Source organism: Bos indicus x Bos taurus, chromosome 13 (assembly GCF_003369695.1).
Source record: "Bos indicus x Bos taurus breed Angus x Brahman F1 hybrid chromosome 13, Bos_hybrid_MaternalHap_v2.0, whole genome shotgun sequence".
Taxonomy (NCBI): Eukaryota; Metazoa; Chordata; class Mammalia; order Artiodactyla; family Bovidae; genus Bos; species Bos indicus x Bos taurus.
The window spans coordinates 19,491,677-19,516,324 of NC_040088.1; the positions used below are offsets into that span (position 1 = coordinate 19,491,677).

Sequence of the window (24,648 nt, forward strand, 5' to 3'; positions counted from 1 at the left end):
TGTGGTGCACAGGATCTTCTATCTTCATAGCTACATGTGGGATCTTTACTTGCAGCATGGGAACTTCTAGTTGGGGCATGTGGGATCTAGTTCTCTGACCAGGGATCAAACCCGGGCCCCCTGCATTAGGAGTATGGAGTCTTAGCCACGGGACCTCCAGGGAAGTTCTCGTTGAAGGGTCTTGTTTGCTGCTGTTTGGACATAATCTGATAGATGAAATAGAACCCTGAGAAGTCTTTTAAGAGGGGCTTGTCACAATCTAAACTGTCTTTTAGACGTTTCCTTCTGGTACTTCTGTACCAGGATGGATTGGATGGGAGGGAGGTGGGGAGACCCCTGAGAAGGAAGAAGAACCTGCTAAAAACTGGTGAGAGAAGATAAGAGTGCGAATTGCAGTGATGGCTATTCCAGAGGTGGGTCAGTGGGGCGTGGTGACTGGTGGTAAGATTGTGAGAGCAGGAGGGTTGAAGAAGAGCTGCAATGTCCAGAGAGCTGCTGATGCCGCATACTGGTAGAGGGACTAGCGGAAGGAACAGATTTTTCCTTCCTAATTATTTCATCGAAGGAGAAAGACTGCTTCTTCCTGATCTTGGAAGCAAGTATTCTAAAACTCACAAATCCATTCTTTAGCTTGGGGCAGTTTCTTCTCTATTGGGCCTTATAAATAGTTAGCTGCTCCAGACAAATAATTACTGATCTCGGGTGCTTAGGGCAGAAGGTGGCTTTGTTTCTTTCTCTCCCTGGAGTCTCTTGGGAGAGAGGGGGTGAAAGCCATGTGTTTGTTTTCACCACATTTGTAAGAATGAATGGAGTTGAAACATTACCCCTCCTCTGTTAACAGACCCTTGGGCCTCTTCTCACTCCCAGGGCCATTAATCTCTGTAGAAAACAGTGTTAAATTTAAAAGTTCTTGGGACTTCCTTGGTGCTCCAGTGGTTAAGAATACACCTTCCAGTGCAGGGGACACAGGTTCTATCCCTGATCAGGGAACTAAGATCCCATGTGCCGAGGGGCAACTAAGCCCATGCCACCGCAACTACTGAGCCGACAATGCTCTGCAGCTAGAGAGAAGCCTGTTTGCCACAATGAAAGATCCTGCATGCTGCAACTAAGATCTGACACAGCTAAATTTTTTTTTTTTCCCCAAAAGTTCATTCCAGCTTTTCCCCTTTCTTTGCTGGTTTCCCACAAAATATCATTCACCTTTTTGCCCTCGTCAAGGAATTCTGAGTCCCCCTAGCTGTTGGACTCCAGAATAGGACCTTGCCCACCACTACCATCTCCCTATCTTAGAATTGACCCAGTTCTGGTTCTAGCTGTGTGGGGGCCTCTGCTGGTAACATAGCTTGGCTGGGCACGATCTGTCCCTGCTCAGTCATAATTATAAGTACCGTGGATATAGGCCGTCATGCTGGCATTAGTCAACAATAGCCCATTCTATTGGAGAAGGCAATGGCACCCCACTCCAGTACTCTTGCCTGGAAAATCCCATGGACGGAGGAGCCTGGTAGGCTGCAGTCCATGGGGTCGGCTAAGAGTCGGGCACAACTGAGGGACTTCACTTTGACTTTTCACTTTCATGCATTGCAGAAGGAAATGGCAACCCACTCCAGTATTCTTGCCTAGAGAATCCCAGGGATGGGGGAGCCTGGTGGGCTGTCGTCTATGGGGTCGCACAGAGTCAGACACAACTGAAGCGACTTAGCAGCAGCAGCAGCAGCCCATTCTATAGGGTTCTGTCCCTGGTCTTTTACTTCCAGCTTCCTCTTTTCTTTCCACTTTCTTTCAACGAGGAATTGTTTTCAGCTGGTGAATTTCATTGGCTTGAAGTGTGGAGCACCCAAAGTTATTTTCTCCATCACTCTCCAGTGAAGTAGTCGCTTTCATAACCCTCCCTCTTCCAAGGTGGCTCTCAGATGTTCCAAGTATAGATCTTCCTTGATTTATAATGAAGTTATGTCCCAGTAAACCCATCACAGGTTGAACATATCCTAAGTCAAAGCTACATTGAGTACACCTCACCTACTGAACATTGTAGCTTAGTTTAACCTAGCCTACCTTACATGTGCTCAGGACACCTACATGAGCCTACAGTTGGGCGGGCAAAATCATCCAACACAAAGCCTATTTTATAATAAAGTGTTGAATATTCATGCAATTTATTGAATCTGTGCTGAAAGTGAAAAGCAGAATAGTTGAATGGATGCAAGTGTGTTGATTGTTTAACCTCGAGATTGACTGGTTGACTGGGAGCTGCGGCTGCTGCTGCTCACCATCACTAGTCTGGGGAAAAAGAATATTCAAAATTAGAAGTATGGTTTCTGCTGAATGCTTATCACTTTTGTACCATAAAAAAAAAAAAAAAAAAAACGCAAGTTAAACCACTATGCGTAGACCACATTAGTGGGCAGAAAAGTCCTATGGAACAGCTCCTTCTGTTTATTTCTGGAGCTGAGTTGGGAGAGGGTAAAATTCCCTAGACTGAGTGGAGTGAATAGTTCCTTCTTTTATGAAACACCTTTGAGAGGATGTCTGTTTTCTTTTCAGTAAAAGTTGACCCCACACTAATAAGAGTGACCACGAGCAACATTATTTGATGAAATATTACCATTATAGATACCAGCCTTGGACCATCATTTGATCTCTACTGATTTCTGGGCCACTCTCGAATCTCTGTGGTAAACTAGGTATCTCTAGCTTTGATTTTAGGGTATTCCTTTATCTTAAACCATCTGAAAGGCAATAGCTACTTGGTTTTTAAAAATATGTATCAGTTTTTTCTTACATCCATCTAGTTTTTTTAAACTGAAGTATAATTGATTTACAATGTTGTAGTTTGTATCTGCTAATCTCAAAGTCCTAACTTAACCCTCTGTCATCCCTTTTCCCTCTTTGGTAACAGTAAGTTAGTTTTCTGTGTCTCTGTGTCTTTCTGTTTCATAAATAAGTTCATTCGTGTTATATTTTAGATTCCACATATAAATGATATCGTATGGTATTCGTCTTTCTAACTTAGATGATCATCTCTTGGTCCATCCATGTTGCTGCAAATGGCGTTATTTCATTCTTATGGCTCAGTAGTAGTCTGTTGAGTGTATATACCACATCTTCTTTCCTTATTTATCTGTTGGTGGACATTTAGGTTGTTTCCATGTCTTGTAAATAGTGCTGCTGTTAATATTGGAGTGCATGTATCTTTTTGAATTAGAGTTTTCTCCAGATACACACCCAGAAGTGGGATTTTTGGATTATATGGCAACTCTATTTTTTAGCTTTTTAAGGAACCTCCATACATGTGTTTGTTGGTCATTTGTATGTCTTCTTTGGAGAAATATCTGTATAAGTCTTCTGCTCATTTTTTGATTGGGTTTTTTTTTTTGTTGTTGTTATTAAATTGTGTGAGCTGTTTATATATTTTGGAAATTAATCCCTTGTCAATTGTATCATTTAGAAATATTTTCTCCCAGTCCGTAGGTTGTCTTTTTGTTTTGTTTATGATTTCCTTTGCTGTACAAAAGCTTATAAATTTGATTAGGTTCTATTTGTTTATTTTTGCTTTCTTTTCTATTACCTTGGGAGACAAGATATCTGTTTTTTTTCTGAAGACAAAAACAAAGGATCCTTCTAGGAAGTTTAGAAAATACAGAGAAGCAAAAATGAAAAATCACCATAATCCAACCACCCAGAGGAAAACACTGAAATTTGTGGCCTAACCACTTAGGTTTTTTAAAAATATATTTATGTATATTTTTTAAAGAGGTTATAGCATGTATCTCTTTTATGATCTTCAATTAATAGAATGGTATATCTCCATGTCATTGAAAATTCCTTATAACATCATATTTAGTAATTCCATAGTGGCCCATTTTATGTAGAGAATAGAGAATAGCGGCCCATTTTATGTAGAATATTAATAAAGATAAATATATTTTAATCTGAAAAAATAAAAAGCATATACAAAAGGAAAGAATATTATAAAAATAGTGATGGAGTGTTGCAACAATCAAAAGTATAGGTTTCAGGGACTTCCCTGGTGATTCAGTGGTTAGGGCTCTATGCTTCCACTGAGGGGGTCCAGGTTTGATCCCTGGTTGGGGAACAAAGGTCCTGCATGCTGCCCATTGCGACCCCCCAAAAAAGTATAGGTTTCACAGCTCTGAATCTCATAAGCAATAACTGTAAGCTTAATAAACTGTTTAGTTAAATAGGACATGGGTGTTAACAGACTAGATCTTTTTATTCATCTTTGGGCTGAAGTTTTGTAAAATTTTTCTGGGTCTGAAAATTTTACAAGAAATATACCTGTGGTGTTGTTAAAGGTAAGTGGTTTTGAGTTTCTTGGTTTCCTTTTATTAGAAATTAAGCCAAGAAGTTCTCACTCTTGTGAGTTTGCATACATCTTAGGCACCAAGGAGACATTTGACAGATTATTTGACAGCAGTTATTGGAAGTTTCTTGTTTGGGGGGACTGGTTGAATTGAATCCTAATCGATGTGCCTGGATTAGTCCATGTATTTATTTCTTTTTACAGGTAGTGCCCTCCTCAGTGCTATCTTTCTTGCCTTAGCAACGTACCAGTCTCTGTACCCACTCACCTTGTTTGTCCCAGGACTCCTCTATCTCCTCCAGGTAAGCACTTGCTGGTCAGAAGCCAACACTCAGGTGACCTTTAATACACAGCATGGTCCTTGCTTAGGGGAAAGAAGGGCATGGCACAATAAAGGCTGTGGGACTGCGTCTCCAGTTCACATTTGCTTGCTTCTCCTTGAAAACACAAAGAAACTTGACTAACTTTAAACAAAGTGAACTCTTGGGTAGCCATTTCCTTCTCCAGGGGATCTTCCTGATCCAGGGATCGAACCCAGGTCTCCTGCATTGCAGGCAGGTTCTTTATCTGAGCTACCAGGGAACCCCCAATGATCATTATGTTCTAATTATACATATCATTGCAAATGTATCAGTGCATTTCATTTTTATGTTTGTAATTGGGATCCTTGCATTCTTTTTTTTTTTTTTGCCTAATATTCACAGATCCTTCTCTGAGCCCATTTCTTTAACTTTTTTTTGTATAACAACACTGCCTTTGTAAGGTTCTTACGAATTTAATGTTGTGGGTGTACCTGATGCAATGCCTGGACCATAGTGGGAGATCAGTAGTTTAGTTGAAGAATGCAAACTGCTAATATTTACTGAGAACTTACTACTTGTTGGTCACTATGCTGAGCACTCTCCAGGCTTCATCTCATTTCAACCACAGAAGAACTTTAACAGGTTGGTCATATTATAAGCTGTGTATTCATCTACTAGTAATGATATTAGACACATACATTGTAGCTAGAATGTATGGCAGTTTAATCACTTGCCTGAGGTCACATGGCCAGCAAGTGACTGCTGAGATGTGAGCTTGGGCAGAGCCTGCTCTTAAGCATCTGTCTTTTCTACTCAAGTAAGAATATACACATCTCCTCAAGAGCAAGTAGCTGCTTACAGGTCCTGCATGGTTCCAAATCCATTCTTAGAAGGAAACATTTCGTGAAAGGGTATGGAGGGCAATGCCATGATTCAAACCAAGAAATGTCTGTTTTCAGAACCCTTGTTCTTAATTATAAAATTTCTGTGCAACTGCTGCTGAAACTGAGTGTGTACCTCTGTTTACTGAAATAGGCCATGTGTGCTTGTCCTTTTAAGTGACTTCCTCATGTATCTTTTGGCTGATGTGTACAGTGGCACATGGTTAGCTTAGTCTTTCTCCTATTTGGGGAATTTGAGAGCTGCCCTAGTTGTCACTAATATAAGTAGTATAGACATTTAATTTCCTTAAGGTGTGTTCTTCCAGCTAAATTTTTAGCACCAAAAGTGTGAGAAATTTTATAGTTTTTTTATGCAAGACCACACTGCTCACCAGAAATCTGGAGCCAATCTGTGGGGCCACCATCAGCGTCTAAAGTGAACCACTTCCTCCCAGGCCACCAGCACTGGCTTTTCAAATTTGATTTATGATTATTAGTTTAATAGCTATATCATCATCCTGTGAAGTTATTTTACTTTGACTTGCTTTCTAGCTTCTTGTAGAAAGCAGACATCTTCTTACATAACAGTATGTTGTTGGTTATTTCCTTTCTTGCTTCATATTTACAGTTTATTCTTTAGAAGATCTGAGCACCACAAAGAATGCATTGCAACCAGAATTTCTGTACAACTATTTATCAGATTAATACTATAAAAGTATATTTACTGAGACACATGAACTGACCAAAAAATTTTAAGTGGCTTGTTAAGCCAAATACTAAATACTATGTTATGTAAAATAGCTCTTATTTAAAACTCAAGGAAATTCTGTCCTGACAACAGTGGACAGTGTGGCTGAGTCATGGAGTCTAGCTACTCAAGCGGTCACTTTGTTCAGCTCCTCCCTCCACAAGTATGGACTGAGCATCCGGAGTCAGTATGCTAGACACTCTGGGAGACTCTGCAGATAAAAAGCCTTTAATAAAGGTTGCTGAGCAGGAAGTCCTAAAGGAAGACAGCTCTGGCAGCAGCCTGGGTTGGATTGGAGTGAGGAGGAGCTGAGGTTGGGAAGAGTTTGGCCATCGTATTAGGTCGAGTCAGAGGGCTTGACTAGGGGCCCAGATCAGTGTCACGGGAAATGGAGAGATGAGGGACTAGATGCAGAATTCTAGGAGGTAGAATTGGCTGTGTGGCAGCTCTGTATATGTGGTGAACAGGACTGGAAAGAGTGAGATAAACTACAGGACCCATTTATGTAGAAATTACACGTACTATATTTATGTGTTTTTATCTAAGTGTATGAAGTGGCCTTGAAAGGCAGTAGGGCCTTGTGAGGCACAGTAGTACATTTGGAAAATCAATCCAGTGACATCCAGGAAATAAACCCACTTGTTTAAATATGAGGAAGGGTGGGAACCATAAGCAGCCCAGGATAAGGCAGGTCTAGGACAGCCTGGGATGCCTCAAGTGAGTTGAGTTCCTGTGGGTCACTGTGTTTAGGCTACATACTGAATGGCCACCTAGTGGGGAGCTGTAGCAAAGCTGTAAGCATCAGATGGGTAGTTAGACCTGATAGTCTTAAAAATCCTTTCATCCCCCTAATTGAATTGGATTTGATAACCACAGGAAAATGATACATCTGCTTTTGAGGTTATATTTTTCTAGAGTTTTTAAAGCCCTCTATAGACACATCCATCCATCTAGGAGAGATTATGTCATTTATGTGAGGGCACAGGCTCGACTGGTACATCTTAATGGATGGAGAGCAAAATAGTATTGAAGACTAATGGGGAACTTCCTTTGGTGGTCCAGTGGTTAAGACTTTACACTTCCAATGCAGGGGACCCAGGTTCAGTCCCTCATCAGGGAACTAGATCCCACACACTGCAACTAAGACCCATGCAGCCAAATAAATAAAAATAATATTATTTATTTATTTTTAATTGGAGGATAATTGCTTTGCAATGTTGTGTTGGTTTCTGCCATGCATTGACATGAATCAGCCATAGGTATACACATGTCTCTTCCCTCTTGAACCTCTCTCCCATCTCCCACCTGATCCTACCCCCTCTTGATTGTCACAGAGCAAGGGTTTGAGCTCCCTGCATTATACAGCAAATTCCCACTGGCTGTCTATTTTACATATGGTAATGTATATGTTACCAAATACAGGCTCTTGGTTCATCCACCTCACTGGAACTGACTCAAATCTATTCATTTTTATGGCTGGGTAATATTCCATTGTATATATGCACCACAACTTCTTTATCCATTCATTTGATGATGGACATCTAGGTTGCTTTCATGGCCTGGCTATTGTAAATAGTACTACAGTGAACACTGGGGTACATGTGTCTTTAAGAATGGTTTTCTCAGGGTATATGCCCAGTACTGGGATTGCTGGGTCATATGATAGTTTTATTTCTAGTTTCTTTAAAGAACTCTCCATACTGTTCTCCATAGTGACTCTTATCAATTTACATTCCCACCAGCAGTGCAAGAGGATTCCCTTTTCTCCACATCCTCTCCAGCATTTATTGTTTGTAGATGTTTTGATGATGGCCATTCTGACCGGTGTGAGGTCATGGTCATCATTGTAGTTTTGATTTGCATTGCTCTAATAGTGAGCAGTGTTGAGCACCTTTTCATGTGTTTATCAGCCATCTGTACATCTTCTTTGAGGAGATGTCTTTTTAGGTCTTCTGCCCAGTTTTTGATTGAGTTGTTTGTTTTAATAATAATTTTAAAAATGTGACTAAATTTATTATATTCTGAGTATCAAAAGAATAATTACTGCAAGTAATTGTAAAACACTGAAGAAAAGTCTCTGTGTCTATAGTGATGCTCAGAAAAGGGGGGAAGAGAAAAAAATGCACGTGCCATCATTAAATATGGCTCTTTTATCAATTTTTTTTACTCTGAAAATCAATACTTAGAAGAAAAAAACTAAGCAATTACCCTTTCTTCTTAAAATGAGCTATAATTCTTCCCTAGTTAATGAAGGAAAGTTCTTTACAGAAAACTGCCAGCTTATAACTGCAGAAGGAAGGCTAGAATGGGTAATCATCAGTGAAATGATTAAATCTAGCAAAGAACATCATTGGATGCTAAAATCATTAGATGAAAGATTTTTTGGAGAACAGAGTATTTGCATCCTCATGGTGCCATAATAGTACCCCCTCCTACCTCTAAATTATTGGCTAAAAGCAAAGGGAAAATTGAATCTTTACAAAGGAGTGCTGTGGCAGTCACCACCTTAACCAGGTAATCCAGCTCAGCATCACTTATGGTGAAATGGCTTGACATGATGTGCTTCATAATGTCATCAGTTCAGAGCACACAGCATCACCTCCAAGGTATTTTTACCCAGAATGTTTACTTCGATTAAGCCTTTAGATATGACTTCTGATTTTTAGGAAGTACAAGAGCAGAAAAGCGAAAGAAAGCGAAGTCGCTCAGTCGTGTCCGACTCTGCGACCCCATGGACTGTAGCCTACCAGGCTCCTCAGTCCATGGAATTTTCCAGGTAAGAGTACTGGAGTGGGTTGCCATTTCCTTCTCCACGGGATCTTCCTGACCCAGGGATCGAACCCGGGTCTCCCACATTGCAGGCAGACGCTTTACCGTCTGAGCCACAAGAGCAGAAGCACAAGTTAAATGATACTATCATTTAAACAATGGAAGGAAATACTCGACCAACCAAAATATAGGACAATCAAAATATAGAGATATAGACAGCTGGTCTACATCTCTTCAAAAAGTCAATGTCATAAAAAAGAAAAAGTGAAGGGACTGTTCTAGATGAAAGAGACAGTAATTGACTGAAATGGGTGAGTCTTGATTGAACTCTGGTTTGGAAAAAATAGTTATAAAAGATGTTTGGAGGATATTCAGAATATTTTTGAAGATAGATTAGATATTAGATGATTATAGGAAATTGTTGATTTCTTGGATTGAGAAGAGTATTATAGTATATAGGAGCATGTCCTTATTTTTAGAAGCTATATGCAGGAATATTTGGGGGAGAAATGTCATGTGTAGGAAATTCATACACACAGAAAAGTTTATATATAGCAGGGTATTAATATTTAATCTAGATGACAGCCATCTGGTTGATTATTGTATTATTTTTTCAACTTTTCTATGTGAGAATTTTATAATGCAAAGGAGAGACATTAGAATACAGGCTCTGAAGTTGGCTTGGCTTGGCTTCTGATAAGCTCTGTGACCCTGGGAAGTGACTACTTAACTTCTGTATGTCTCAGTTTCCTCGTCTGTAAAATGCAGATAATACAGTAGTAGCTACTGCAAAGGGTTAATACATGTCTAGTATGTAGAACAGAGTATGACATGAGTTCAATAGATATTAGTTATGGTTATTAGTATTTAAATGTTCTTAAAAAGGACATGGTCACCAGTGTGGAGATATGTGAGGTGATAGGGAGAAGAGAGGGCTTCCCTGGTAGCTCAGGAATCTGCCTGCAATGCAGGAGACCCCAGTTTGATTCCTGGGTTGGGAAGATCCCCTGGAGAAAGGATAGGCCACCCACTGCAGTATTCTTGGGCTTCCCTGGTGGCTCAGACAGTAAGAATCCACCTGCAATGAGGGAGACCTGGGTTTGATCCCTGGGTTGGGAGGATCCCCTGGAGGAGTGGGCAACCCACTCCAGTATTCTTGCCTAGAGAATCCCCACGGGCAGAGGAGCATGGCAGGCTACAGTCTATGGGGTCGCAAAGAGTCAGACATGATTGAGTGACTAAGCACAGCACAGGGAGAAGAGAAAATAATTCATTTTTTAGAGTCAAAAGAACTATAAGCATTAGTTTGAAATTACACCTTTGACACTGCAGATCTGCCTCCATCCTGCTGGTCGTATTTCTAGAGGGTACAAGAGGCAGGTGGTGGACATGCTCATGTCTGATCAGTGCCAGAGGCAAAGCTGTTTTTCCCTTTCCTACATGAGATGCAGAGAGGCTTCATGATCAAAGGCAGGGGATGCTGCAGCTGGCTCCCTGGTGAGTCACTTCTGAGAATGGTAGTTTGAGCCCATCTGGTCCCTTCCCCCAACTTTACTCTTCTCTGACCTTGGCTTAGGGCCTAGTTTCCAAATTAGAGAAAAGCTTAAAATGTTATGCTCTGATCGCATGCAGAAGAAAACAGCCCTAGAGCACCCAGGACCAAGAGGCTGCAGCGAAGGATGGGCCAAGTGCACAGGACCTCAAGGCTGAAGCTGTGAAGCCGACAGAGGGAGGTTCCTGGTGCAGTCAGGAAAGTTTCTATTCCCTTCCTTCTTTTTGCTTGGGATTCCTTAGAGCGTTTGAGGTCCTTATTTTCTTTGAAAGGGTATAACAGAAACCAGGGTGAAATAACCTTCTGAGTGTTCTTATGGTTTTTGCTTTAATCTGATCTGACCCCTGGAGGCAGAAATGGCAACCCCACTCCAGTATTCTTGCTTGAAAAATCCCATGGACAGAGGATCCTGGCGGGCTACAGTTCATGGAGATGCAAAGAGTTGGACACGACAGAGCCACTGAGCATGCATGCATGCAATCTGACCTCTCTTGTCTTTGAACTGAAAAATTAACCCTGTGATTTCTATATTTCTGGAGCTTGGAGCAGATCACGTGGCACTGGCTTGTACTAAAGAAGCCAAATCCAACCAGGTCTTTCTTGATAACAGGGCACTTCCCCAGGATTTCTGCAGGGCCTTGTTTAGAATTTTCGCCTCTTACTCCTCCTTTCCCAGCCAGTTTCTGTTCATTCTCCTGCTTCCAGGAGAGTGACCAAGGTAGAGGTGGCAGTGTTCTTAGCTTCCTTTCTTTTTGGAACAGGTGAAAATGAGGGTAAGGGGTTGATCATGCATTTGCAATAAACTTTTTACCAGTTTTATTGCCTCTAATATACCTAATCATGTAAAATATATCTTCTGGGTCTCAGCCTGAGATTTCAATAGCTTAGATATAAAGACTTTTGTTAGATTTCAGTTCTCTTTGAGAGTTTTGTTTTTTCTGATTACTGATTTTTTCCTTTTTTCACCATGTCCTAGAAAGAAAATAGTTTCTGTATAGAAAAATGCCTTTCTCCCTGTACTTTAGAGAGTTAATGGGGAGGGCAATAATTATACATTTCTCCCCTTCCTTATTATAGTTTGGCTTTTCCTGAAGCAATCTGAGAATTCTCTTACTTCTCTAAATATTTTTACGTGTTAGCAACGGTGTGACTTCTGGGATATAATGACACACTGGTTTAATTTTTCAGGTTAAAGGTACACATAGCCCATGGACCACATCTGTCCCACAGATGTGTTTTATGTAACCTTAGTGTTTAATTCTATTATTCGTTGTCATTACTTTTAAAATTCATGTTAAAATGTATATTTCTGGCTTCTTTTGAAAAATTGGAAGATCTGGCTTTTAGTTTAGCGCCTTAGTTTTCCACAGTCCATATGCTTCATCTCTATTACACTTCACTCATTTGTTACATGCCTGGCTTCTCTAGGTATTTGAGTATGTGTGTTTATATTCACTGAAAGATCTAGAAACAATGACCAACCCAGTATCAGTGATTATCCTTGACGCTCAGATTGTAATCTTACTATTTTTAGCCCCTGAAAGAAACTAGGGTTTCTTAGAGTAATGGCTGACTTTAGGTTGAGGGCAGGAAGTGTGCAGGATAATCCTGGAACACTGTGTTATCAGAAAACAAGGGAACTGCCAAAGACTCTTGTGGAATCTAAAAAAATAGTACAAATAAATGTATATGCAAAACAGAAACAGACCCACAGATAATAGAAGACAAACTTGAGGTTACTAAAGGGGTAGAGGGAAGTGGGGAGGGACAAATTAAGGGCATGAGATTAACAGATATGAATTACTACATTTAAAATAGATAAGCAATAAAGATATACTGTATAGCACAGGGACTTATACTTAATATCTTGTAATAACCTATAGTGGAATGTAATCTGCAGGAATACTGAATCACTATGATGTACACCTAAAACCAGCACAATATTGTAAATAACTGTACTTAAATTTAAAAATCTGATACAAATGTTTTTTTAATGAGCAAGGTTAAAGTATAAAAGCATGCATATTTAGATGGAAAGCTGTTAAGAAATACAAGGAAGTGAGTACTATAAAAACCAGGAAAAATTGTTACTTTGAGGGAAGAGGGGATTCTGGTTGGGACAGGGCACAGAGAGAAACTTAGGGAGTGACATGAAGTCTCTGTCTCTCTCGACCTCATGATCGTTTGCTTGATAATCATTCACTAAGTTTTATATTGGTTTTATGTATTTTGTATTTTACTTTTACAGTGAAAAGTTTTAAAAAGTTGATGAGAATGTTTAGGTCATCACCCTTTCAACCCTTCCTACTTACGTACTTTTCACTTTAAGGTAGCATTTGCTACTGATCAAGATAGGTGAGTAAAAGGAATGCTCATTTGTTCACTGAGAAATTTGTAGTGTGGACCTCTAGATTAAGTTTGGCTGGAGTATTTATAAATAACAAGCTATCAAAGGATTGCCTGAGTTTCTTTTTTCAAAAATTTTAGGTATGCCTTGCTTTAATGTAACAGAAGTAGTTCTAAAAGATGACTTAATCTTTAAGCAAGGCAAGTTTTTATAAATAGACTCGGTAAATATTCCACATTATATTTTCAGAGCTCTGTTCACTAAAGCAAACCCGATTCTAAGACCAAGTCTTAAAAATTATACCTAAAATTTAATACACATAATCACAGATTTGCCAGGGGCAAGGAGGGGATCATTTCCTACTCCTAACAACAATAGCACTTTAGGTCCAATAAAGCACTGAGAATATGGTAGCAAGCAAAAACTGGGAGGCTCTCATGGGATTTGCCAAGTTAGAAAAGCCTCATATGTTGGGTATATGCTTCAGAGGTCTACAAAGAGACCACTTTGAACAGTCTACCTGATTCAGTTCTTCATGGCATTCTCACTTCCCAGCTTATTTCTTTTTAAATGTCATTTAGCAGGTAGGAAGTGTTTTTGTTTGTTTTGTTTTGTTTTTCTTCCATGGGTTGTGGTTTCTTCCCTCCCTCCCTTTCTTCCTTCTAGGCTAGATGGCAGTATTTTTCAGGAAGAAGAGAAGATCAAAATTATCAAAGGCAGGTAGAAGTCTAGAAGGGAACTCAGAACCTAGGCGGCTTACTCTTTAAATGTGTCTATGAATGCCTCTTCTTTGTTGAATTATTTTCCATCCCCAGAAATGTACTATTTTCTGAAAACTTTGTTCTTTTGGTGCAGCATTGTCAATAGAACCTTTTGTGATGATGGATATATTGTATATCTGTATACTGTCGACATAGTAGTCAGGAGCCTCATGTGGCAATTGAACACCTGCAGTGTGCTAGTGAGACTGAGAAACTGAATTTTTAATTTTAATTAATTTCCATTAATTTAAATTTAAATAATCACATGTGACTAGGAGACAGCACAGTTTGAAGGTAAGAGTAACCCAGTGGTTAGGACTCTGAGTTCCCATTGCAGGGGACACAGGGATTTGATACCTGGCAGGGGTGGGGGACTAATATCCAAAATATCATGTGTGAAACGAGATGCCAGTCCAGGTTCGATGCACGATACTGGATGCATGGGGCTAGAGCACTGGGACGACCCAGAGGGATGGTATGGGGAGGGAGGAGGGAGGAGGGTTCAGGATGGGGAACACATGTATACCTGTGGTGGATTCATTTTGATATTTGGCAAAACTAATACAATTATGTAAAGTTTAAAAATAAAATAAAATTAAAAAAAAAAAAAAGAGGAGCGCTAAGTATGTGCAAGCTTAGAGAGCAGCCATAGGGTTGATCCGTTTCCTTTCCTCTCATGTTTAACACTAATGTTATCTCTGTTCTCTTGACTGACTTCCCACTCTCCTTAAAGTCATTACCATGGAGTTATATATGATGTCTTTATAACTTGTCTTAAAATACTTGTGCATAGGCCATCTGACATTATACATGTGCCAGTTAGTTTCAGCCTCAACTTTAGGGGCAGTGAGTTACTTTGAAGAAGCATCCATGCACTGTGGTACTCAACTAGCTTTGCATCAGAAAGGCCGTGCTCCACAAGTGGCTGCCATCCCTGCTTCCATAGCTTGAGCTGCACCTTCGCTGACTACGGCACAGTTAATGTCAGAGCAGATTGGATTTTTGTTGGTGAGATTAGTTGAATATCAGAAGTAGGCACTCATAGGTGAAATCGAAATATTCAAAAGAAGTGGAATGAACTAAAACATTTTAGATACTTCCTATATTTGCATGAGGAGGAAATAAGAATCTAGGAAAATCTGTAACTTCTTCCATTGGAGATGGTGCCTGAGGCTTAGTTCCTAACTGATCCTGTGTCTAGCTTTCTCTAGGTAACATTTCTGGTTACCTAATGCGACCCTAAGGGCAACAGAAGCTTATCTCTGGGATATTGTCACTTCTGCCTTGAGTGAACCTTCCTTGCAAGTGGTGATTGCAACAACTGATAGGGGAGAGAGCTGGGACTTAATCAGCCTTCTGCAGTGGTTTGTGTAAACTGTTGTGTGCTTGCTTGCTAATGGATATTTGTTTAATAAATGTTGCTAAGGGTGCCAGAATCTAGACTGAAACTTGCTTTCTTTGTGGTAAGATCCTAGAGGAGGAGCTAACCCTTACACATCTGAAACTTTTTTCAAGGCAACTGTCAAAAACCTATGAGTAATAACCAAAATGGCCACTGAATTGCATGCTTGAAGTAGTTAAACGTGTAGCACCATATGTTTAAAGTATACAGTACAGAGATTGAATCGCATACATCATGAAATGATTACCATAATATGTTTAGTAAACATCATCATCTCATACAGATACAAAAGAAAAAAATTTTTTTCCCTTGTGATGAGAACTTTTAGGATTTACTCCCTTAACAACTTTATTATACAACATCCAGCAGTGTTAATTATATTTATCGTGTTGTACATTACATCCCTAGGACTTATTTATCTTATAACCAGAAGTTTGTACCTTTTGACTATCTTCATCCAGTTCTCCCTTCCCTATTCCCCACTCTGGTGACCACAAATCTGATCTCTTTTGCTATGAGTTTGTTTTTTTGTTTGTTTTTGAAGTATAATTGACCTACAACACTATGTTAGTCCCTGGCCCACAGCATAGTGTTTCAATATTTCTATACATTACAAAATGATTATCATGGCCGTTTGTTTGTTAGCTGTATACCCTGCTAACTTCACTGAATTATCTTATTGTTTGTTATTTTTATCATGAGTAGTTGTTGCATGTATCTAATACTGATCTTAGTTATTTAAGCTGTTTGTGATACACTATCAATAGCTTTCGTTATCTTAACTAACCTTACATTTTTGTAATAAACCCAACCTAGTACTCTTGCCTGGAAAATCCCATGGACGGAGGAGCCTGGTAGGCTGCAGTCCATGGGGTCGCTAAGAGTCGGACACGACTGAGCGACTTCACTTTCACTTTTCCCTTTCATGCATTGGAGGAGGAAATGGCAACCCACTCCAGTGTTCTTGCCTGGAGAATCCCAGGGACGGCGGGGCCTTGTGGGCTGCCGTCTATGGGGTCGCACAGAGTCAGACACGACTGAAGCGACTTAGCAGCAGCAGCAGCAGTCATAATACAACGTTATGGTAATCGTTTTCTTATATTGCTGAATTAGACAATATTGCACCTAGCATTTTTGCTTTTGTGTTGGTAGTTGATTTTAGTAGCAAGGTTATATTTGCTGTGAAAATGTTAATGTAAGATTAGAATCACCTGCTTCTTGAATGTTGGTAGAATTTTCCTGTAAAACTGGCTTGGCCTGCTCTTTTTTTTTTAATGGGAAAAAATTTCATTGCTAATCCATTTTCTTAAATGGTTATGCTGCTGTTATTCTTTACGGCATCTTCACCAGGAGTAGATTCAGTCTCGAGAAACCACTTTCTTTGCTCATCCATGAGAAACAGCTCCTCGTCTGATCAAGTTTTATCATGAGATTGCAGCAGTTCAGTCTCATCTTCAGGCTCCACTTCTAGTTGTCTTGCTATTTCTACCACCTCTGCAGTTGCTTTCTCTACTGAAGACCTGAAGGCCTCTAAGTCCTCCATGAGGGTTGGAGTCAGCTTCTTCCAGACTCCTATCAATTTTAATATTTTGACCTCCCCATGAATCTTGAATATTCTTACTGATCTAGAATCCTTTCCAGATGGTTTTCAATTCACTTTGCCCAGATCCAAAAGAGAAGTCACTATCTGTGGCAGTTATAGACTTACAAAATGTTTTTCTTTTTTTAAAAGTAATTTTAGTTACTTATTTTAATTTTTGGCTAAGCTGGGTCTTCATTGCTATGTGGATATTTCTCTAGTTGCAGCTAGCGGATCTCTCTCTAATTGTGGTACTCAGGCTTCTTACTGGGCGCTCAGGCTTCTTCTCTTCTCTTCACCTAGAGCCTGCAGAGCACAGGCTCTAGGTGTGCAGGGTGAGTAGTTGCAGCTCCTGGGCTCTAGAGTACAGGCTCAGTAGTTGTGGCACATGGGATTAGTTGCTTCATGGCATGTGGCATCTTTCCCGACCAGAGATTGAACCCATGTGTCTCCTGCATTGGCAGGCAGATTCTTTGCCACTGAGTCACCAGGGAAGCCCCCAAAATGTATTTCTTATATAATAAGATTTGAAAGTTGAAATGACTCCTTGATCCATGGGATGCAAAATGAATGTGTGGTGAAAGTGAAAGTCACTCAGTCGTGTCCAGCTCTTAGCGACCCCATGGACTATACAGTCCAAGAAATTCTCCAGGCCAGAATACTGGAGTGGGTAGCCATTCCCTTCTCCAGGGGATCTTCCCAACCCAGGTCTCCCACATTGCGGGCAGATTCTTTACTGGCTGAGCCACCAGGGAAACCCAAGGATACTGGAGTGAGTAGCCTATCCCTTCTCCAGTGGATCTTCCCAACCCAGGAATCGAACCAGGATCTCCTGCATTGCAGGCAGATTCTTTACCAACTATCAGGAAAGCCCCATGCATGTGTGTTAGCAGGTATGAAAAGAACATTAATCTCATTGTTCATCTCCATCAGAGCTCTTGGATGACCAGGTACATTGTCAATGAGCAGTAATATTTTGAAAGGAAACCCTTTTTTTTTTTTTTCAGAGCAGTAGGTCTCAACATTTTAAGTAGGCTTAAAATATTCAGTAAACCATGTTGTAGAGATGTGCTGTCATCCAGTCTTTGTGTTTCCATTAGTAGAAAGAGTGTTTGCAAAGTCAATTTAGAATCATTTTTAAGGGCCCTAGGATTTGAGGAATGGTAGATGAACATTGGCTTCAACTTAGTCACCAGCTGCATTGGCCCCTAATAAGAGAGCTGGCATGATCTTTGAAGCTTTGGAGCCAGGCATTGACTTCTCCTCTCTGTATGTCCTAGATGGCATCTTCCTGCAGTGTAAGTCTGTTTCGTCTACGTTGAAAATCTGTTGTTCAGTGTCGCCACCTTCGTTAATTCTCTTAGGTAGATCTTCTGGATGACTTGTTGGAACTTCTACATCAACACTTATGGCTTCACCTTGCACTTCTGTGTTACAGAGATGGACTTCTCTTCTTAAACTTCATGAACCAATCTCTGCTAGCTTCAAACTTTTCTTCTACAGGTTTGATTCCTCTCTAAGCCTTCATAGAATTAAAGAGAGTTGGGCCTTGCTCTGGATAACACTTTGGCTTAAGGCAATGTTGTGGCTGGTCTCCACATCAGCAGTAAGGCTGTTTTGCATTCTTATAATTCATGTATTCACTGGAGTAGTGCTTTTCATGCCTTTCAAGAACTGTACCTTTGGATACACAGCTTGGCTAACTGTTCGGTGCAGAAGGCCTAGCTTTCACCCTATCCCAGCTTTTGATGTACCTTCCTTAATTATTTGTCCCTTTTGATTGTGGCTCAGCTGGTAAAGAATCCGCCTGCAGTGCGAGAGACCTGGGTTCAATCACTGGGTTGGGAAGATCCCATGGAGAAGGGAAAGGCTACCCACTTCAGTATTCTGGCCTAGAGAATTCCATGGACTAAACAGTCCATGGATTGCAAAGAGTTGGACAAGACTGAGAGACTTTCACTTTTGATTTTAAGTAAGAAACCTGCAATGCTTCCTTTGACTTGAACACTTAAAGGCCATCGTAGGGTTATTAGTTGGCTTAATTTTGATATTACTATGTCTCAGGGGAATAGGGAGGCCTGAGAAGAGGGAGAGAAGCAGGAACAGTTGGTGAGCGGAGCAATCAGAATACACACAACGTTTATCAGTTAAGTTAGCCTCTTGTATGAGTGTGTAGTTCATTGTTCACCTCGACAATTACAATAGTAACATCAAAGACCCCTGATCACAGATCTCCATAACAAACATAATAATGATGAAAAAGTTTGAAATTTTGCAAGAATTGCCGAATGTGACACAGAGACACAAAGTGAGCAAATGCTTTTGGATAAATGGTGCCCATAGGGTTGCCACAGACCTTCAGTTTGTGATAAACAGTATCTGTGAAATCTATGAAGTGCAGTAAGCCAAAGCACAATAAAGAAAATGAAGTATGCCTGTGTCGTAACTTTGTTTTCTGTTTCCACAGATTCTACTCTTACCTTTATTATTTCCTTCCTTCTTTTGAAGTTTATTCTGTTCTTTTTATAAAATCTTAAAATGGATGTTTGTTTATTTTCAGCCTTATATTCAATAAGTTTATATGGGGATTTCCCTGGTGGTCCAGTGGCTAGGACTTCATGCTTCCACTGCAGGGGGACACAGGTTCAATCCCTGGTCAGGGAACTGAGATCTTATAAGCCACGCTGTGCAACCACACACACACACACAAAGTTTATATGGTTGTGTTTCCCTCAGAGTACTGTTTTACCTACATAAGACATTTTCATAACCGTTAATTTCTAATATCAAAGCTTTCTATTATCATTCCTTCTTTGACTCCTGAGTTATTTACAAAAGTCTTTAAAATTTTCCTAATGTGTTTTTAGATTGCCTTTTTATTAATGATTTTGACCAGTTACATTATGGTCAGAGAATGGGATCTGTATGCTATAGATTCTTTATTTAAAGTTTGTTGATATTGCTTTGGGGCCTGATTAAGCTATGTGGTCTTTTTTTTTAGCTGTGTCAGGTCTTAGTTGCGGCATGTGGGGCATTTGTTGTGCTGTGCAGGATCTTCCATTGCCGCACATGGACTCTCTAGTTGTGCCTCACAGGCCCAGTAGTTGCAGTACTTGGGCTTAGATGCTCTGTGGCGTGTGGAATCTTAGCTCTGTGACCAGGGATTGAACCCGCGTCCCCTGCATTGCAAGGTGGATTCTTAACCACTGGACCACCAGGGAAGTCCTTGTGGTCAGTTTTTACTAATCCCCCAAAATGTTTTATGGAGAAGGCAATGGCACCCCACTCCAGTACTCTTGCCTAGAAAATCTCATGGATGGAGGAACCTGGTAGGCTGCAGTCCATGGGGTCTCTAAGAGTCGGACACGACTGAGCGACTTCACTTTGACTTTTCACTTTCATGCATTGGAGGAGGAAATGGCAACCCACTCCACTGTTCTTGCCTGGAGAATCCCAGGGGCAGGGGAGCCTGGTGGGCTGCCGTCTATGGGGTCGCACAGAGTCAGACACAACTGAAGCGACTTAGCAGCAGCAACAGCAAAATATTTTAAATGAATGTGAATTCTCTAAGCATGTTGTTTTATATAAATGTATTTTTTTAATACCTCTTTGTTTATTTGGATTTTTAATGTCCATCAGCAATATTTTATAGTTTATATATTACATATTTTATAGTGTGCATACCTTGTACTTAATATTTGTTAATTTTATTTTTAAGTATTTTTTCTCTTTTACACTATAGTGAATGGAATTGTCTGCTTAATTTCAATTTTGAATTGCTCGTTAAAGTATATAGAAATGCAATTGATCTGGGTATACTAATCTGTTAGTATGGGATGTTACATTAATTGATTTTTTAGGTGTTAAATCAACTGTGGTGGACATAATCTTAATGTGGCCTCCATGATCTCTACATACTAATGTTAATCACAATCCCTTTGAGTATGAACAAAACCAGTGACTTGCTTCTGATAAATAGAATACTGTAAATATGACTCAATGTAAGGAATTATAAATTTGTTTTGTAAGATCTTAGGTGAACAAGTTCATGAAGTATGCTATTCATATTTCTATTTCATTATGATTTTTGTCTATTAGATCTACCAGTTATCCGCTGATGGTGGATTTGTGTATTTTTCCTCTGTAACTCTGTCCATGTTTGTTCTATATATTTTGAGATTGTGTTATTAGGTACATACAAGTTTAGAATGGTAATATCTTTCTGATGACACTTTTATCATGATAGAACATCTTTATCTCTACAATACTTTTTATGTTAAAGTCTATTTTATCTGGTAACAATAACCAAACTAATTTTCTTTTGGTTAGTGTTTACCTGGGCTCAGAAGCTAAAGAATCTGCCTGCAAGTTGGGAAACCTGGGTTCTATCCCAGTTTCAGGAAGATCCCCTGGAGAAGGGAATGGCTACCCACTCCAGTATTCTTGCCTGGAGAATTCCATGGACAGAGGAGCCTGGCAGACTACAGTCCATGGGGTTGCAAAGAGTCAGACACGACTGAGTGACTAACATTTTCACTTTACCTAACATATCTTTTCAGTCCTTAGATTTTTCACCTATTCTGTATCCTGTGTTTTTTTGCGGGAAGGATCTTAAAGTTGACTCATAACTGCTCTTTGTCTTTGAGATCCTTAAGTGTACCTTTCTGCCTTCTCTCCTAGCGGCAGTACATACCTGTGAAAGTGAAGAGCAAAGCCTTTTGGATCTTCTTTTGGGAGTACGCCATGATGTATATGGGAAGTCTAGTGGTAGTCGTTTGCCTCTCCTTCTTCCTTCTTAGTTCCTGGGATTTCATTCCTGCAGTCTATGGCTTCATGTAAGTAATGCCCCCATTAGAAAACTCTGGAAGCTGATTTAGTTTTCACAGCTTCATCTGGAATCAGAGGGAGAACAAGCAGAGGCCACATCTAGAGCAGTGGTCCTCACATTGGGTGTACCATAATCACCGCAGGGCTTGAACACCCAGGATGCTGGGCCCCACCTCCATAGGTTCTGATTAAGTAAATCTAGGGTAAGTGAAAGGTTGTTGCTGAGCTGTGAAAGACGTCAGGATTCTTGGCCTCCAGAGGAGAGGAATTCAATCCGGGGCCAGTGATGAGGCTTGATCGCTCAGAGCTCTTGTGTAATAAAGTTTTGTTAAAGTATAAAAGAGATAGAGAAAGCTTCTGACATAGACGTCAGAAGGGGGCAGAAAGAGTGCCTCCCTGCTAGCCTTTAGCACTCTTGCCTGGAAAATCCCATGGACGGAGGAGCCTAGTGGGCTACAGTCCATGGGGTCGCTAAGAGTCGGACACGACTGAGTGACTTCACTTTCACTTTTATGCATTGGAGAAGGAAATGGCAACCCACTCCAGTGTTCTTGCCTGGAGAATCCCAGGGACGGGGGAGCCTTGTGGGCTGCCGTCTCTGGGGTCACACAGAGTCAGACACGACTGAAGCGACTTAGCAGCAGCAGCAGCATATACCTATCAGCAAGCTGTTAATTAGAGAAAGGAGATGTCTCAAAACTCAGAGTGGCACCAGGCCCCTCACCCACAACATCCATTTTGAGATAACATTGGCACCAGGTGAGTCATCCTGTGCCACAGAACGATTGACATGAATCTTGAAGAAAGGCAGGTTTCCAGGTAAATAGATTCATTAACATAGATTAGGAGAACAATTTTATGAGTAAAACATACTGGTTTGTCAAGTTGGTTCTGAGTCTTAGGCGGAACCAACTTGAAGACAGAGTCTAGGGTAAATACATAGTTCACTAACATAGCTTAAGAAAAATATTTCGATAAGAAATACACATTGGTTAGCTCAAGGTTTGAGAAAAGTTAAGTTCAGGAGGAACCAGGTGTCGTCATGGCAACACAGAATTTTAAGAGAAACTTCCTTTTAATTTTGTATAGAGAAGGGGAAAAAGCTGACACTTGTAGTTTGTTTCCTCCTGCCGGTTAAGACAGAAATAAAAACACGTCTGACACTTGCAGCCTGTTTCCTCTGCTTGGAGACCCCTGGCCTTCCTGCCTGTTACACTCTCATTAGGACCCCAGAATTTGCATATCTATATATATAAATTTTCAGGTGGTACGATGCTGCCAATCTGAGGAACACACTTCAAGAACCACTGGTTTAATCTAAGTCAATTAAAGAACACTCTCTGGGAACATCCAAAGCACTTATCAGCCTCGAACTAGAAGGTTTCGATTCAGTCCCAAACAGGAATGGATGTATTTATTCCTCTATTGGAAAAGGGTCTCCAACAGTTTTAAAATAAAGCCACCTTCCATATGTCAAGGGACTTCCGTGGTGGCTTAGATGGTAAAGAATCCACCTGCAAAGTAGGAGACCTAGGTTTGATCTCTGGATAGGGAAGATCCCCTGGAGAAGAAGAATACCACTCCAATATTCTTGCCTAGAGAATTCCATGGACAGAGGAGGGGTGGGCTGCAGTCCGTGGGGTCACAGAGAGTTGGACATGACTGAGTGACATAGCACTTTCAATATGTCACACTTATAGAGAAAATCAAAATGGGTTTGCAAGATGAATTCTGCAGATATTTCCAAATATCCTCTCTGTGGTCTGCTGAGGAGGATACCTGCTCAGGCCTGAAGGAACTCACAGCCCAGAGGGTCATGGACACTTAACCCCACCAGGGTGGGAAGGAGGTCTGTGGCTGGCTTCCCTTTGGGATTCTGAGCTGCTTATTTATGTTCAATCCTGGCTGAGCCTAACAGTGACTTAATAACCTTCAGTTTCTCATGCTCTGCCTCCCAGAAGAGTTTGTAATGCCTGATGAAAAACTTTTCCTAGTTTTCTGCTGGTGTACAGATTGTGTTCATTACCTTATTTCACAGAAAAGGAAATATAGTTACAGCAAGAAGCAAAGACTTGCCAGGTGGAGGCCTTCTTCAGTGAAACCTGACCATGAATCATGGTCTTGTCTGAAAGCTGACCATGAACCATAGCCTCTGTCTTCCTTTCCATGCTTCCCTTGTGCTTTTAAAACTGAATTCTGAAAGAGATGGGAATACCACTCCACCTGAGCTGCCTCTTGAGAAATCTGTATGCAGGTCAGGAAGCAACAGTTAGAACTGGACATGGAACAACAGACTGGTTCCAAATAGGAAAAGGAGTACGTCAAGGCTGTATATTGTCACCCTGCTTATTTAACTTATATGCAGAGTACACCATGAGAAACGCTGGACTGGAAGAAACACAAGCTGGAATCAAGATTGCCGGGAGAAATATCAATAACCTCAGATATGCAGATGACACCACCCTTATGGCAGAAAGTGAAGAGGAACTAAAAAGCCTCTTGATGAAAGTGAAAGAGGAGAGTGAAAAAGTTGGCTTAAAGCTCAACATTAAGAAAACGAAGATCATGGCATCTGGTCCCATCACTTCATGGCAAATAGATGGGAAAACAGTGGAAACAGTGTCAGACTTTATTTTTGGGGGGCTCCAAAATTACTGCAGATGGTGACTGAGCCATGAAATTAAAAGACACTTACTCCTTGGAAGGAAAGTTATGACCGACCTAGATAGCATATTCAAAAGCAGAGACATTACTTTGCCAACAAAGGTTCGTCTAGTCAAGGCTGTGGTTTTTCCTGTGGTCATGTATGGATGTGAGAGTTGGACTGTGAAGAAGGCTGAGTGCCAAAGAACTGATGCTTTTGAAGTGTGGTGTTGGAGAAGACACTTGAGAGTCCCTTGGACTGCAAGGAGATCCAACCAGTCCATTCTGAAGGAGATCAGCCAGCGCTGGGATTTCTTTGGAAGGAATGATACTAAAGCTGAAACTCCAGTACTTTGGCTACCTCATGCGAAGAGTTGACTCATTGGAAAAGACTCTGATGCTGGGAGGGATTGGGGGCAGGAGGAGAAGGGGACGACAGAGGATGAGATGGCTGGATGGCATCACTGACTCAATGGACGTGAGTCTGAGTGAACTCCGAGAGTTCGTGAT

The 24,648-nt window shown here is 40.6% G+C and overlaps 1 protein-coding gene across 2 annotated transcripts in view; it reads left to right on the top strand.

Moving 5' to 3' along the window:
• The window catches only part of PIGU (phosphatidylinositol glycan anchor biosynthesis class U), a 90,727-nt gene that overhangs the window by 39,058 nt on the left and 27,021 nt on the right, over positions 1–24,648 (top strand). For both annotated transcript variants that reach the window (XM_027558751.1, XM_027558752.1), the window contains 2 exons: positions 4,532–4,629; positions 21,349–21,503. In XM_027558751.1, the coding sequence (XP_027414552.1) occupies positions 4,532–4,629; positions 21,349–21,503 (253 nt within the window). The remainder of the gene's footprint in view (positions 1–4,531; positions 4,630–21,348; positions 21,504–24,648) is intronic.